Source organism: Musa acuminata, chromosome BXJ3-8 (assembly GCF_036884655.1).
Source record: "Musa acuminata AAA Group cultivar baxijiao chromosome BXJ3-8, Cavendish_Baxijiao_AAA, whole genome shotgun sequence".
Lineage (NCBI taxonomy): Eukaryota > Viridiplantae > Streptophyta > Magnoliopsida > Zingiberales > Musaceae > Musa > Musa acuminata.
In genome coordinates this window covers 17,630,795-17,647,523 of record NC_088356.1, presented here as the reverse complement: position 1 = coordinate 17,647,523, position 16,729 = coordinate 17,630,795, and the positions used below count along the sequence as shown (strand labels likewise).

Genomic DNA, 16,729 nt, shown 5'->3' with positions numbered 1-16,729 from the left:
ACGATGGTAGTTTGCTCATGCATCAATGTTAACTAATTTTTTTCTCTTATAGGTAGGTCCCTACGAGATTGCATGATGTTACGAGGAGACATATGGGTATTACAATGTGTCACATGGTTTAAGCAAAATCACTTTATTCTGACATATAATTAAGTTGAATAACTTTTTTAAAAACAAAAAAGTTTCCAAGCTAAATATTGGTAATACGGTTGTGGTGATAGAGAGAGAGTACATTCTTTTAGCCAAAAGTTAAGGGTTCAGAAACTGTAAGGTTGTTTCATGTGATCAAATTTTATTTCACTTACCTTTACCAAAAGAGAAAGAACTTGTTAGTCTGAAAGAGTACATCAAACAAGTCAATGGGGAGCATAATGGAGTGACAAGAATACTCTTTTTGTGGGGAATTCGTTTAAGCACCCCGTGAACTATAGTCACAAATAGATTCATTAATAATCGGCCTCCTGGCTTTTTCACTATTCAAGCATTTTAGTTACCTATGAATATCTGTTATATATCATGTATGATTATACTATACGTTCGTTTTGAATGCGACACTGAATTGATTCATTCATCACTAAGAAGAGAGATCGATGGGGCCTGAAACTTGTACGATTCGACATGGACTCTGAAAGCGCATCATCCTCTCTTCTCTCCAAAAGAAGACAGTAATGATTTGACATGGAGTTGGAATCCTAACACACAGCAATGCTACTTAAGGAGAAGATAAAAAAGAGATGATGGGGCAGCCGACTCCGCAACTGCAACGTGATTGAAGGGAATGAAAATGCAACCACGAATCAGAACATAAATCGAGCCAAAGAGGGTCAGCTCCGTGGGCTGACCTTCAACAATAAAGTAGTTGCTGCATCACTACCAGCAGCTTCCCTTTTATGCCACAGATAAATAGGATGGCTCTGCAATGTTTTCCCCCACATTTAAATAAAATGTGAAGAATAGCATATGCAAATACCATCAATGTCTGTTGTTGCTACACCCAAGTATAGAGTCTCCACCATTGCGATTCATGCCATGTTGATGGTATTAGAATCCTCATACACCTTATAAAGAAAAAGTAAATCTCTGATTGTCAACACAAAGACACACTTGGAGTAGATTCATGACGCAGATCATTAACTAAAGCCTCAGTTGCTTCAACAGAGACGTGTTGAACTTGGCAGCAAGCCTCACAATCAGCAAGAAGAGTAATTGATCACGCAGATCACTTGCAAAAAGTCCAACGAACTGAGTTTGTAAATTGGGTTAAAGAATGTGTCTCTGGGTGTCTCAGTGAAGCCCAAGACATGTGATGCCTCTTGAAGAGAACAGACACCATTTGATAATTTTATTCATGTGCAGAAATTAATTTTGCTCGAGTTGGAACACTCCGAACTTTGAAGACCCATCATCCGATGACTTTGAATCTGATACTTCCATGAAATATTTAGAACTTTTTCTGTGCTTCACAAGAGTAATCGTCTAATGTCACTAAAGTTCGATGCCAGAGCAGAAAGGAACTTACCTGCAAGCAGAAATAAAACAGAGAAAATTGGATCCAATTCCCTTTTATCAAAGAAGAAGAATAATGTGGAAACTTACTTCCCAACTGGCCATCAAAGATACGGTGATCAGCAGACAGCTTCAAGCTCATCTTTGTTATGACAGCAGGTTTCTCAACTCCTGAAAAAGAGTACAAAGCTCAATTAAAAAATTGCAAGTTTATCAAAGCAAATACTTAATTGAAATGGAGGACATACCATCAATCCCGATGACAGGTTCAACAACTTTGTTACCTTGACCAACAGCAAGAATACAAGCCTGAAAGAATTTGATACAATTTTGTGAAACTTCGCCATCTTAAAAAAAAAAAGTCCTGGTAGCAATTTATAAAAATACTTGGGCATGATACAAGAAATTTGTTGAGAACATTTAACTTAACACAAAACTTCTATTTTCTTGGTGACATAACATCAAAACAGACAAAAGGGTTCAGTCAAAAAAAGAACCAGCTTAATAGCACATTAAGTCATATGAAATATTGTCGTATTGGAGCTTATGATGATAATATCGAGTAAGGTCAATTGTTTCCCAAATCTACAAAGATGAGATTATATACTGAAAGTATCAATTCTACAACATGTTAGATCAATTAGTACAGAATTACAACCAATTCAAGAAAGAGCTTACTTACTCCAGATTCAGCTTAGTGATGGTTAGGTCATGTTGACTCTTTAACCGAACACAAGAATCAAGAGTTCTATGTATAATATATACAGTAAGTCCATTTTAATTTTTTTGTAGAAATTTTGCTATTATTATATTGTTTGTCATTAGGTTATATCTAATGTCCCTGAGTTGAGAGTCTTATCTTTGAGTAAAAAGTAGTGTTCAGGTGAAATAGGAATTATGTATGGAAGGCTAAATGTGCACTTACACAGACTGCCAATATGGCAGCACTGTTTTATGATTTACAAAGTTATGAAGGATATAGAATCTATAAGAAAAATTAGTTGAAAGAAATCGGGAAAGAAATAAAGCACTGGTTTTCTATATTCCTCAAATGGATAATCTTAATCATGTTTCTATCCTTATATAAAAGAACGTAAGTAGACCTGAAATTGAGGATTGTTCACAGTGAAATAAGAGTGACATGACCAGGGGAAACAAGAAACTAATCTGGTTTGATGCCTTATTGCCAATTCACTTTGGATGGTCTGATTGAATTATAGTGAATGCCACTTCCACAACCACCAAAATAAGCCTTACTCCCTGTGGTGCAGAATGCTTAATTTAACCAATGAAAACTTCTACAACATCAACCCTTCTGAAGGGGCTCCCATGAGGAACATTCTTTCTACTAACAACATCTCCCATCATTTTCATTATATAATTGAATGTGATGGCTCTTTTCACCCTTCTTCAAGTTTTGCAGGCTCAGGTTACATTATCAAAGGAGCCACAGGGGCCATCTTTGCTGCTGGCCTTCTGCATGGACTTCAAAGAGCCAAAAGAGAAGGACTCTCCACCATCTCTGAATTAGATCAGATGCTCAGGAGATCAGATGTACCAAGCTTCCTTTTTGATGAATTAATAGATAGATTTGTTTCTTTCAATAAAAATAGGGTTTGCTAGATCACAGCCAAAATTACACTCTCTTTTGCTGGCTTGTTGATATCACTTTGTTCTGACTCCTATTACATTATGAGAAATTTTTAACTCCCTCCTTTAAAATCCTAGTATTTCAGCAGAAGCTACAGCAACCATCATCTATTTCCTATTCCAACAACAGCTCACCAAAAGCTAAAACAAACTGTAAGAACCATCTTCAGTACTATCTTAGATTTCTAACAATTCTACAGTCATCTCGATAGTGCTTATTTGTTCAATCCTGAAATGGAAGAAGTATGTTAAAAAAACACATTCCATGTTCGCAAAGCTCCTGCAATATGGGTCTAGAATTGCAAAGTAATACCCTTATATACACCAAGGCTCCCCTTCTACATGGAATAAGTATATTACCAATCAAAAAGGTATATAGAAGAAGAATTTCAAGACTAAATTGTAAACCCGCCACATCTTTCCCAGGCCACATTAAATGTTGTTAGAGAAAATTGAATCATGAAAGCAGAAGAGGACAGAAACAGGTCTGGTACCCGAACCAGCGATCCATGGCTTATAGTAATTAAAGGTCCACTGGAAGCTCTGATGAGAATAACAAAAAAACGAGTGGATGCAGTAGATTGGAAGAATTATGAGATGATAAAATTGTGTACATAGACTTAGTACTTTAACACTATTGACAGTTTTAAACAAGGTCATTTGTCTAAGCCCATTGTATACGAGTTATTTAATAAGGCACTTGGATTATGACACATCTATTATCATGTTTCTTTCAATTTGATAGTTGAGAGATTTTACTATAAATGATATAGTTTTTGAATGGCAAATTAGGGAGGTTGCAAAATTATATTGGAGCATGTTACACCAGTTAAGTTTATACAGGTTAACTGTTACCATACTGCAAAACCCATGCTTATCTCTAAAAGGGTATCCTATTTTTAAGCCACTGGATTATTCTTGATTACAATAAGCTTAAATACATTAGGAATTCTCAATATCATTTTCTGGTTACTAACCTGGAAAAAAGCAGATTGTTCTTTATCATCTTTAAGCCAACCTCTTCAAGTTTGTCAACTTAGAATTGTATGATATAATGGTAAATATCAGAAACACATACAGAAGCAAGCATGTCAATTTCTCAGTTAATCTGCATCTATTAAAATAAATATCTTAAGATCCTTTATTTAATGAATGGAATTGGGGAAAATATGTTTAAGAAAAGACACTTGCAATTTTATTGCTTCTAAGGTGCTGATATTCGGAGTTTATCAAGTAATAAAGAGGAAATGCAGCATAGGCATACATATAGACATCACAAAAACATTGCAAACAGTCAAGAGGGAGGGGCATGCAGAGAGACCTGTGGAGGGTTTATAATTGCACAGAAATGGTCCACAGGAAACATTCCAAGATTTGAGATGCTGCAAAAGAAATAAACAATTAAAAATGAAAGTCTAAGAACCTAAAAATATCAGGAAAAAGTAGAAGTAAAATAAAAACAACTAGTATGACCATGATATTTTGGACACTCACCTAAAAGTCCCACCTTGGTACTGGTCAGGTTTAAGCTTTCCACCTCGTGCCTTCTCAGCCAATTCTTTGACCTAAGATCATTAGAACAAGTAATTGAGAGCTCATGTTTTTTTTGCTTGTTGAAGATAAAATACCAAATGTTTGAGAGAACTTGGAATTTTACAGCAAATGACATGAAAGCACAAAAGATAAATGATGAAAATCTTTATTTAATAAAATCAAATCTGGACTTGTAGACTGGTTCCATTACTTTCATCATCAGTTTATGATGCACAAGCTAAGATTGGCAAAAGGATTAATAAGTTGTGACTAATATCTTGATACAAAAATCAACAAGCTCATTGTAGCTTCCGCTATACAATTTAGTAAATATAAATTAACTTTCCAATCATATTGTCAAGAAAAGCACTAAACCATAAACCATTGAGGTCCTTCAATTAGTTATGATTGTAAGATACCACTGGACATACCAAATAATTTAAAACGGTAAAACCATAAAAGCACAAAAAAGTCAAAAAAAAAAAGATCATAAACTTAAATAAAAGCTAACATGAGAAATTACTCCTCAAGAACCACAATCCATAAGTAATTTTCAATGAGCATTTAACTAACATGGGTACATAACTGTACCACCATTGAGGTCCATATGATCTGAGATGGCATTTTTTCACATGATTAGGTCATTGGAAAGCAGATCAAAATGAATGACCCATTCCTAGGATTTAATGGGGAAATTGGATTCCAAATTCCATTCCCAAAGACAATAAATGAAAATAAATATCTAAATAAAACAGAAATTGAATAGGATAACTAATATACAAATAATATAATATAACAAACTATATACCATAATATATAAGAGTAAAATATTAAAAAATGTACTTGCTTGTTTCAAAACTTATTCTGGTATATTTGAAATTACATTCCAATTCTAATTTCAATGAAGCAGATGCCACCTTAAGTTGATACCATATGGAAAAACTGTGGAAAAGGAAAATCCTAGTTGGAAGTAAGCATCCAATAGCAGTTCATAAACAATATTTTGTTTTCTTTATTTCTTGAGAAGCAGGCATACTGAAAAAAAGGTTATTGTTATTATATAACATATTTAAATCCACTGAAACAATTCTTTTAGCCCCTCTGAGAATAACCAAACCAACAAGTTTACCACTAACAATCAGCTATTCACTCTACTCGCCCATGAAATAAAATTCAAACAGAATATTGTTTTGTTGAACTCTTTTAAAAAATGCAAGTTAAATATTGACTTCAGGGATTGGGATCCAAAGATCCAAGCCTCTTTTTTCTAGCCTTTGAATGTTACAAACATTACAGCGCAAACACTTTGAAAGGAAAGTCAGTAGGTTCTTTGAGTAATTCATCACAAGTAAATGATCACAAAGGGATTACTGACTACAGGTTCAATATAAGGCCTCTATGGAAGAGATCCAATTCTCAAAGATTTTTTTAAGTTCGATGATTTTGACAACTTTTGACAATTTTTAGCTGTTTCAAGAATGGTTTATCTTATCGGTCTGTACCGATTTACCAACTGGCCATCAATACGAAGTGTACCAAGCCGTGCTGACATATCGATATGGTACGATGGGACGTACCAACAATACCGATATATATTGCCCATATCGATCGTCTATCAAACTGATACATACCACCTGCAGTGAGTGGTATGCTATGATATAGTGAACCTTGGTTTGACGACAATTTAGATTATTTTAATTGATTTGAACCAAAATTTGATAATGCTAAAACAAAAATCATCAAAAACATATACTCAGACTCTTTTTCTTAATTAAAGGAAAAAATAACAGGATAATATTAGCAGTATCAGATAATATTACTAATCCACATTTCAGTTCCAGTGGTTTGGGTATATTTCAACAAATTCTGAAAATGACTAGGTCAGGATATGTTGATTCAATTGGATAATCTGGATCAGAAACATAAATATAACATAAACCTCAATTAAATAAAAAGACAGATTGCAACATGGAAACAGAGAATATCAGTTGTGATTCAATTTAATGAACTAGGTCGGGATTTTAAGAAAACTCCAAAAACAATAGTTAGGTAAGGCTATTTTGTTCCAATTAGCATGATCAGAACAGCATATCGTGCAATTCTTACAACTAGCTGCTTGATTTTATATCAACAGAAAGTTGCTTTACCTCCAAGGATATTGCTGAGAGTGATTTCTGATCTGCATTCCTTATGATCGGAGTCATCAAGCCCTGTAACTCAACAATGTTGATGGTGTAAATTTAACAGTATATCTATAACCATTTTAAAGAAGATAAAGAAGCACCTTCTCAGTTGCAACTGCTACTGATATATCAATTGAGTCACATAAAGCAGGTTCTCCTTTCTCATCATTCCAGCAAACTGCTCACGATGCATAATCAATAATCTTTCAATCAGATTGAAGATGATACAACTAGCATAACATGTGAATATTTAGCATAAATAACTGCTTGAGCAAAGCCACAGAAAGAACTCCCAAAAGAAAGTCAGAAGTTGAGAAATAAAACAATATTAATAGTTATAATGTTTCAATAGGGGCCTCACAAAGTACAAACAAATATGAGTTTTCATACATTTCACATAGTATTTCATGCAACACAATTTACAAATTATTATAAGCAGATAAAGAGAGTCAACAAAATGCAACAAATAGCTAAACCATGGGAATATATAATAAGATAAATGAACCATCAAACTGTTTATATCTGAGTAGAAAAAATTATCTTAAAACAACTAGAAAGGAGATGCAATTTTATTTGCAACTTCTTTGAAAAGAAAAGACCAACATATAGTTACAAGTTGGTGCTGCTTTGTGAAGGGTGTGCTCAGTTTCCAAACCAAAAGACCGACTGCTTTCTCAAAAGATCATATAAAGGTGACCACTTTCCTGCAGTTTTTGACCTTTAAAATTTGAGAAATATCATCTTTCAACAAGAAGTAGATTTTGAAGAAAATCTTATTTATCATTCATTATAACTTATAAAGATGATTTGTTAACCAGGGATATGCTTGATGGCATGCATAAGACATGCTACTGATGAAGAAAAGGATATGATACAGCTAGGTGATGGAAACTCATGTGGCATCTCAAAACAGAGCAAAAGGATCATTCAAAAGATATTTCAAAATACATCATATTAATGTGACAAACTTAATATGATGATACCTACTGTTACACTTTAAATCAAACTCATATAATAGTGTAAGAATCCTGTCAACATTTTTTTACAGTACCCTTGTGACACTGATACCCTATTCTTTTGCACATGCAAAGGGTGATAAATTTAGTAAAAACACTGAGGCGCACATGTTAAACCAAACACTGAGGAGAGAAATAACAAAAATGAGGTGGGCAGCAGGTGGACGGGCAGCAATGGACAGTGATCAGTGATGGTGATCGCATGATGAGGAGACAGAGAGGCTCACAATTTGCAACTCTAAAAAATTGTGACTTTTAAACTTAAGATGCCGATTTTTTCATCGAACAAGGCCACGCCTTACGAAATAGGGCAGTCCATGTAACAATTCACACCCGGATCCATATATACTGGTCTATACGAACCAGTCCGGGCAAAACTAAATTCCTTAAAACACACTTAAAATGCATCCAATCTGCTACACTTCAAAATCTATGCTGCAGAAAATTTCAGCCACATATTGTTGCCTTAACACATCTATTTGCAATCTTTTTTGAATGAAATTTCTTATACACTTCATAGATCATCTTGGCTTCCATCTAAGATTGATCTATTGAGGAATTCATCTCTAAAAACGATTTTATGTTGTTGCAAATTTTCATCGTAAACTGCTGAAATTTTTCGACGAGAATTCTGCTGACACTAGAAGTCATTTTAGGTATTCATATTTTGTAAAATTTGATAAATACCAAATTTTGTACTAGAAAAGTAGTGGCACTAGATTAGTAAGTCCAAATGTATTTACACTATGATGAATACCACCATAGTGTTATGTTCTATCATGGTTTGGCACTTTGGATACTAGACTCGTGTCGATCCCCGACTGGAACAATACAAGTCCCATATGTGCTGTATCGGCACATGATATGCAAGCTCGTGTTGTGGAATCTTTTATACGGTTTGACACTTTGGACACCAGACTTGTGTCAATCCCTGACTGGAACAATACAAGTCTTGTATGTGGTGTATCGGCACAAGTTTAGCAAAATCAATGTAAATTAAGTAAAAATAGTATCACATATCTTTTTCGAACTTTGAGGAATAGCCTTGTGCAAGGTTCGTATTTCGATCCATTACGGACTGTCCCTCTATAAAAATTAAAATATCTATAGAAAAATCATTTGAATTGTTAGATTATTTTGTTACAATATAAACTTTAAAATTCAAATGAATTAAATAATCACATATGTAGATATACCTGATTGTTGATTCTACCACCAAAACGAACAACGGGCCTCCAAGGGTGGTGGATCAGGGTCCTCGATCCTATACATATGCATATCAATATGATATGTTTATTGGACCCAATCATGAAATTGATCCTATGACATAGTGCATCGATACACCGTATACCATTGGTGCATCAATATGGTGATGATCGTAAGTTGATCGCCATGAATCACATTTGTCCGCGGCAGCTCCTGAGACATATACTGGTGAATGTCAGAGCTTCTACTTTCACTACTAATATGTTGCTCTATATCATACTATTGCTCTAAGAGGTATGACCAACTATTACCGTACTGCTATTGGCCATATGATTCTCCATAATACGACGGCTATGAATACGATGAGCTTCGTTCTGTGTCCACATCATGTAGGCTCCATCACATTTGCTCAAATTCATCCACTGTCTTCCCCTTCCCCTTCCGCGCATAAACTTAACCAGTACCTTGTCGATGTCCATGATCTGAATCTTGGGTGACATGTAAAATATTATTCCTCGATCCATGTGTAAAATAAATACCTCTTGATAAAAAGTTCTTCCTTTTAGATTTCTCAAATTAGCCTCGATTCAATTCACAAATCGCTGCTTTGTAGAGTCTAGGAGAGTAAAAATGTAAGAAAAAATGAGTTCGAGGTAATTTAAGAGAGTATGAGAGTGAAATAGAGTGAAATAAGGGAGAAGATGAGTTTAAAAACCCATGAGAAAGGGATCCAACGATCATTTACGAGTTGTGTCGGGCGATAATGGTCAAAATTTCAACCGTTACCACCCGATATACCCCGGTATCGTCTGATACAAGGCGTTATTGAGCATTCCGCCTGGTACCGGGCAATCCTCGTACCGATATGCTATCGTACCGATATGTACCTTTGAAATTAAAAACCCTAGTAATTAGATCTCATGTTATTCCCATCTTTCATATTTGTTTTTTTAGCTATTATAATACCTATCTTATAGAAGTTACATGATAATGGGACTACAATAAACTTAGTAAAAGACCAAATTAAGAAGTTAAAGTTTTATAACATCAAAAGGTGTTTACTAAATATAATAATGTTGTTACGATTAGTCATGCTCTAATCACCTGCTCATCTAAAGCCATAGATGCACTATTATGTACTTCATGTGGTGACACGGTGCAAATTCCTAAATCAACTATTTAGGAAATATCATTTCAAAGAGTATGTGACAAAAACCAATATAATTACCAAGTAGAAATTTCTATTTACCTTAAATGATTCAAAAGAAGGTCATCTAAACCAATAGAATACTTATGGATGACACTTGCATTAAAAAAAATAGTGGTATAATACATGAAGTGGTGTAAAACTTATGTTTTTTAATGATACAAAGTAGTTGGTCAAGCTAACAGTCACATCTCCTAACTGATGAGATCTTCTTACCTTCAGCAAATTGAACAGTGCAACTGTTCCATCGATCTATTCATCAAGCATGCCAGGCTCACATGAAAAATGGATAAATAAAGAGGGAAGGGATTTCAAGTCCATTGTTTAGAACACTTCAAATCAAAAGCAGTGATAGCTGACTTTTCAATTCACATTAAGTTGGATGGCTCGACTGAGGATAGCTTTTTAAAATTTAGATCCGTTAAAGAATATTTTCACATTTATGTATAAGGAAAATAACAAGTTATATGCAATGGTATTCTCCTATCAGATGACCAAGTTCAGATTTCAAACTTGAGGATCTTATACAAGCACAGATGGTTCAAACTCTTACCATTTACTTCAGGTACATTTCTCAATGCAAGTGCAACAGCTTTTATGACAATGTCATTTACTGAGACTTTGACATTATATTGCTCTGCATGTTGAGACAAAAAGAACTTATATTTATCAACCAAAAAAGCAGTATATCTCGAATACACTTAATGAGAATGGATATGGTTGCCAACCTTTAAGTTCCTTTCTGAAAGCAAGTAAAGGGTCCAATATGACATCTGAAAACATGTTAAACATATAATTACAATTAAAAGGTATGAGAAATGCTAATTGAAGAATGAAGATCCACCTGAGGACAGATATAAATGTGGAATGTGTTGTTTTGATTCCAGCAATCGTTTTGCAATAACCTAAATAAAACCATATCCGCCAAGATCATCAAAGGTGTACATGAAAAAAAGATAACATGGTAAAATAACAGTACAAATTCCAATAATTGTAGGTTTTATGTTAATTACAATGAACCAAAGCTCGTAATTTCCAAGTGTAGTATCATTCAAATTTTTACATGTAGTACAGTTCAAGTGTAGTTCCAAATATGGCACCATTCATATGACTCATTATATACCATGGAAATGCTGAAAATGGGGCACAGTATACACTTTGTGCCAGTTCAACTCATGCCTACCTTACATATATACATGCAACAGAATACAGAACAACATATTGCTACAGAGGATATAGCACATAATACCAATGCGGGCATGCTCACAAAACGTGGCTCAATACAAACTGCTCTAGCCACTAGTAGACAGACACCAAACATAATGTAAGTGCCGAGGTAAGTGTCAACATATCTCAGGTGTAACACTTGAAACATATTCTGAGAACCAAAAGAAAGAAGGCTTGGTAGCAAAACACGATGGTCTACATCATTTATATGGCCAAAAGCCACATAATAAGGGCAAACTGAACCAAGCCAATCCATTCAAATGGATTTGAAAGTTAGAACTTTTGTCTTTTTTATGTGGCTTAAAAGCCTTGTGCCTTTTCGCCGACCTGTCACGGACAAACTTCTAAACAAGATATTTGATGTAATGCTTATGTATGTCCGTGTCTTTTGGCATGTTCATGCCTTGTACAGCATGTAGAGGGGCGGCCGAAGGCTTAATAGTCCCATTTTAGTTAGGTTGGTGGCCTCTTTAGGCTTGTAAATAAAGGTTGTGTCATGTGGACACGTGTGAGAGATTTTTGGTCTGTAATGGACCATTTTACCCTTTGTTGTGCAACTATTCAGAGCTTGTAAAGTCTGTTTGTAATTTGCATTGTCTATGAAGTGTTTTTTTCGGAGATGTTTGCTTGTAGATCCTGATTGAGGCGTTCTCTCTAACCCGTTCTCTCTTTTGTTGGTCCTAAGGGACAATGGGAGGCTTCGGGGAGGCTGACCTTTGCGGACGGACACGCAAGGGTGCCGCACGACTTAAGCAAAACCAACTAAGTCTGTGACAGATGGTATCAGAGCGGGACAAGCACTCATAGAAACACTTAGCATGCAAACGTGGGGGACCTAGCGGGGCTGCGTTGAGGGCAGTCAGCACACGCGCGACCGTTTGGGGGAAAACGGGCATGGAGATGTAGGGAAAAGGAGTCGGTCGGAGGAGCGGGCATCTGACATTGGCATTCAGAGGAATGGCCAACCCTTCGCGCAAGAGGCACCACGAGAACAGGCAAGCTTGGAAGAATGCGGAGCGCACAAAGGTTGGGATGGTTGAGTTTGAGCTACGGCTCAACGTTGACAACTATACTTGATGGTGCTCAAGGCAAGCGAGGCGCTTGGTAAAGGATGAGACCATGCAAGGTAGAATGAGTTGCTCAGCGATCGAAAGAGTTATGCAAAGCTCACAGAGGTGAGGGGAATTGCTAACTCAAAGAATTCGGTACTCATGCATGGGCTTGTATGCGGACGATGGAATGTTCACGGCCATCCCAAGGCGACCGAAACTCGGCGCCATGGAGCATTGAAACTTTCTCTTCGGCATATGAAGGATACGTTCGTAGGAGGCTGAAGTGTGCAACGAGTTCAGCATGTTGCTAGGCCTTGAGTGGTGCAGCAGGGGCTGTATTAACGTGGAGTCCGCAATCTAGCAAGTGCGTTTGCAGGAGGCAGAACAATGCACAGTTTGTTCAGCAGATCGGAGTAGTCCAAGGGGATGGTGGTCTCCGAAACGAAGAGAGATGTTGCTCCAATGGGACAGTTATCCAAGAGGGATAAGTCCCGGCTCTCTAGAGGGAGGAATATGTGGGACGGACCTCACAAGTTGAGGAGGAGTACCTCAACAAACAACAACTCCACGAAGCTCAATGGACTGAGCAAGCGGGGAGGAGTTGTTGTATGATCTCGCTCGAGAGAATGCATTGGTGGATGCATTGCGAGATCAAGTGGGGGAGCGACCCAAAGCAACACAAATGAAGGCACACTTGGAGTCGATATGGAGATCGGACTCAAGGGAGGGCTGACCCGTGGAATGGTGGGCACGAGGGCCACCATCGACTCAATGCAAAAACGAGGAGCGGAGCAACTTGGGTGTAACTTGGCGAAGTACCCAAGCCGCATGAAGGGAGCCAGCATAGAAGTTGGAACATGGAGCGGAGGCACAGTGCTTTCCTTAAACAGAGGTCAAGGACATGAACTCTTGCAGAGGCAAGAGTAGAATCATGTTGTTCTATGGGTCCTTCATTCTGACGGAGTGGACTCATCTTGCATGGTGCCAAAGACGAAAGGAGCTTCTGGGCACATGCACCTTATCTCGGAGAAGCATTTGATGGAGGAACTAAGGCGACTCAATTTGCGGAGGCGAAATTGGGTTCAGAAGGCCTTAGCACGGGGCAAAGGACTCAGAGGTGGGTGCTCTTGAAGAATATGCCACAGTGTTGCCATTCAAGTTGCCATGAAGGAAGCAGTGCGCAGCGGAGATTGTGCTGGTAGGGGCAGAGGCCCAGGATCCAGACAATGGTGCACAAATTACAGTGAAGTCGGTGGACTTCGGGAGCTACTAGGCGACGGACTGTCCTAGAGCGGTGCTTCATCTAGGTGTGACCCAAGAGTGGGTGGATGAAGGTCGATTGCCAAAGGAGCGAACAAAATCGAAGGTGGAAGAGACCCTGCGATGTATTGGCAGAGGCCACACATGGAGGGTTCACAATTCGAGTTCATCCCACAAGGATCAGAATGCAATAGAGATGTCACCAGGAGGCGACATAGTGCAGCGGATCGTGGTGAAACAGTTCGTGGCAAATACGATACACACGATCTAGTCCCGTGAGGGACTAGATCATATGGAGGTATGATCGGGAGCTATTGGAAGCTCCACTTCGGTAAACAACACGACGGCAAGAAGGGCTATGGATTCAAGGAGTGAAGGCCATAGTACCGCAGAGGCGGGTCTTCCGTGCGTGCATCGAATTTTGTATCGGATGAAAGCCTTGGTCATCAGCATATGGGGGCTGTGTTCCACCAAGGGAAAAGTTCGAATGCAAGTACTAGTGAGTTCCATGGGAGGGACTTGATCATGCAGAAATATGATCGAAGCAGCTGGAGAGTTGGACTGCTCCAGAGCTCATATTCGCTTAAGGGAGCCCGGCAAGTCAGAGGACAAGGTCGAGTAAGCGAACGTTGCTACCAAGGAAGCTAAGGAGAACAGAATCGGTGCAAACCCTACAACGTGATGGCAGAGGCCATGCATGGGAGTTGCAGTCTGTCTTTCCATCGACCAGAGGGAGCTGCTTGGAGAACACAGAGGTGTTGAAGCAGGGGGTCGAAAGGGGCGAGGAAGCGACGACGAGTCCAGAGGGACTTAGCTACCCAAAATCAAGCATCAGTTAGAATGGAGGTGTACTCAGAGGAGTGCCACGGAGACATATCTACTGATCGTAAAGAAAAGGGATGCAGATGCGAGGCGACGGATAGTAGGGCCATGGGCATGGTAGCGCCATGGTACCGTAGAGACGGGACTTCCGTGAAAGTCATTGATCCCTTGCTCTCATGGAGGGAGAGCGCTTGGTCGTGAAAGAGGCCGAGGAGGTGGAACATGCAAAGGCAATCTCCAAGTACCGTGACAAGGTTGAAGGGCAGAGGCCAAGGAACTTCGTAAGACCGGTGTCAACGAGTTTCTCATCAAGATAGCCGAAAGTGAAGGACTTCGGGTCATGCAAGAGTGCACGACCAAGGAACGAAGCAGGCAGTACGTGGTACTGTATCTTCGCTACTCAGGGGAGTAGGCGGCAAGGTTGATGGAGAAGACGGTACAATCCCAGAGGCGACCTCATCTATTAGAGAATTACTCCAAGTTGGGGTGAAAACTTCCCGCATTCCAGAAGTTCGATGGCATTGAGAAGGTGAATCACAGTAGCTAACTCAACGCAAGGAGTGCAAACACTTCAAGTGCTTCAGAAGTGTAAGCAAAGAGCAAGCGAAGGCTAGTAACCAGCTCGATGCATGGAGTACAAACTCGAGGAGGCGGGCGAAGTCAAGTAACCTTTGCCTTCTCAACCCTTAAGAGAATGAGCGAAACCGAGTACCCCAATTCTCTTATCTATCCAGTAGTGGAGCCCTGCACAAGTTCAAAGGCCCTTCGAAGATAATGGAAGATAATAGTTGTCAAATCCTCACCAACGGTGATCAGTGCTACTGAGAGTAGATTGTCCGCTTCATTTCCCAACGAAATGCCAATCGAAAGCGGAAGTGATGCGAACCTACTTGGATGTGACAACTAAGTAAAAGAAGAGTCAATGAGCAAATTTTGTGGAGGAAGGACCCAAAACTTCAGAAGTTTACGAGATAATGCTCGTTAAAGCTCCAACAAACATCCACCCAGTTCAAGCAACATAAGGCATTTGAGAGACTGGCACAGTAAGGATGCTCTTTTCCTTCATTTGGAGGATCCGCAGGAATCAACAAGGATCAATACAACTCGGCCAACCCCACACCATAGTCAGAGTCATTGGTGAGTTGAAGCAGCATGGCGGATCAAAGGTTCGACTACTCAAAAAAAAAAAAAAAACCAGCAGCGGAGAGCAGCTGGGAGCCAAGAGGCGAATTGTAGCTGGAGCAGAAGATTGAAGACTCAGCAATTTTTTTATGAAAAAACAAATACCCCAAAGAACTCCTAAAATAAAAAACTACATAAGGACTCATTGTAGACTCAATGACACTAATATAGCACAAATTACAATTTAACTAATCTTAAGATAAATGTAACTTGAGCCAAAATGATGCAAGCATAGCAAGCACCAAAGTGGTCACTAATCAGCATGAGATGTTCTGACACAAAGCAATTCTTGCATGGTGAAGATTTAACAAGAACTGAAGGAAATTCCAAGGTTTCAATAAATAGTATGGACATAGTTATGATTTGCTGAAGAAATAACTTACTACGAAAAATTATCAGTATTATCTGACATCCATCGTAGGAAGGAGGCAAACCTAAAAGTCGGTTATGGAAATCTGCAGACAGTGATTAACAATACAGTCAGGACCATTAAGTTAAATGCAGGGTTCTCAATTTCAATACCGGTACACGAACTGCCCTCTATCGGGTGGTACCAATGTTTTGACCCCGTATCAGGCGATACATGGTTTGTACTGGGCGGTAACGGTCGAAATCCGATCGTTACCGAGGTGTATCGATCGGTACACCTCGGATTTCGACCATTACCGAGGTGTACCGGTCGGTATGCCCTGGATTTCGATCGTTACCTAGGCATACAGGTCGGTACGTCCCAAATTTCGACCATTACCGAGGCATACAGGTCGGTACACGTCCCGGATTTCGACCATTACCGAGGCATACAGGTCGGTACGCCTCGGTATTTTTGGAGGCTTTTTTAGCTCTTTTTGGGTATACCGTCAGTACGCCCCCGGCATACTGTCACGA

General features: G+C 38.6%; 1 protein-coding gene across 3 annotated transcripts in view; it reads right to left on the bottom strand.

Annotated features, from left to right (window-relative positions):
* Positions 1-1,001: 1,001 nt before the first annotated feature.
* The window catches only part of LOC135645622 (dihydrolipoyllysine-residue acetyltransferase component 1 of pyruvate dehydrogenase complex, mitochondrial-like), a 34,321-nt gene continuing 18,593 nt past the window's right edge, over positions 1,002-16,729 (bottom strand). For all 3 annotated transcript variants that reach the window (XM_065164194.1, XM_065164195.1, XM_065164196.1), the window contains 10 exons: positions 11,146-11,206; positions 11,030-11,074; positions 10,855-10,938; positions 6,974-7,050; positions 6,837-6,899; positions 4,651-4,721; positions 4,478-4,538; positions 1,755-1,815; positions 1,597-1,677; positions 1,002-1,519 (listed from right to left, as the gene is read on the bottom strand). In XM_065164194.1, coding sequence (XP_065020266.1) covers positions 1,461-1,519; positions 1,597-1,677; positions 1,755-1,815; positions 4,478-4,538; positions 4,651-4,721; positions 6,837-6,899; positions 6,974-7,050; positions 10,855-10,938; positions 11,030-11,074; positions 11,146-11,206 — 663 coding nt within the window. In that variant the 3' untranslated portion in view covers positions 1,002-1,460. The remainder of the gene's footprint in view (positions 1,520-1,596; positions 1,678-1,754; positions 1,816-4,477; positions 4,539-4,650; positions 4,722-6,836; positions 6,900-6,973; positions 7,051-10,854; positions 10,939-11,029; positions 11,075-11,145; positions 11,207-16,729) is intronic.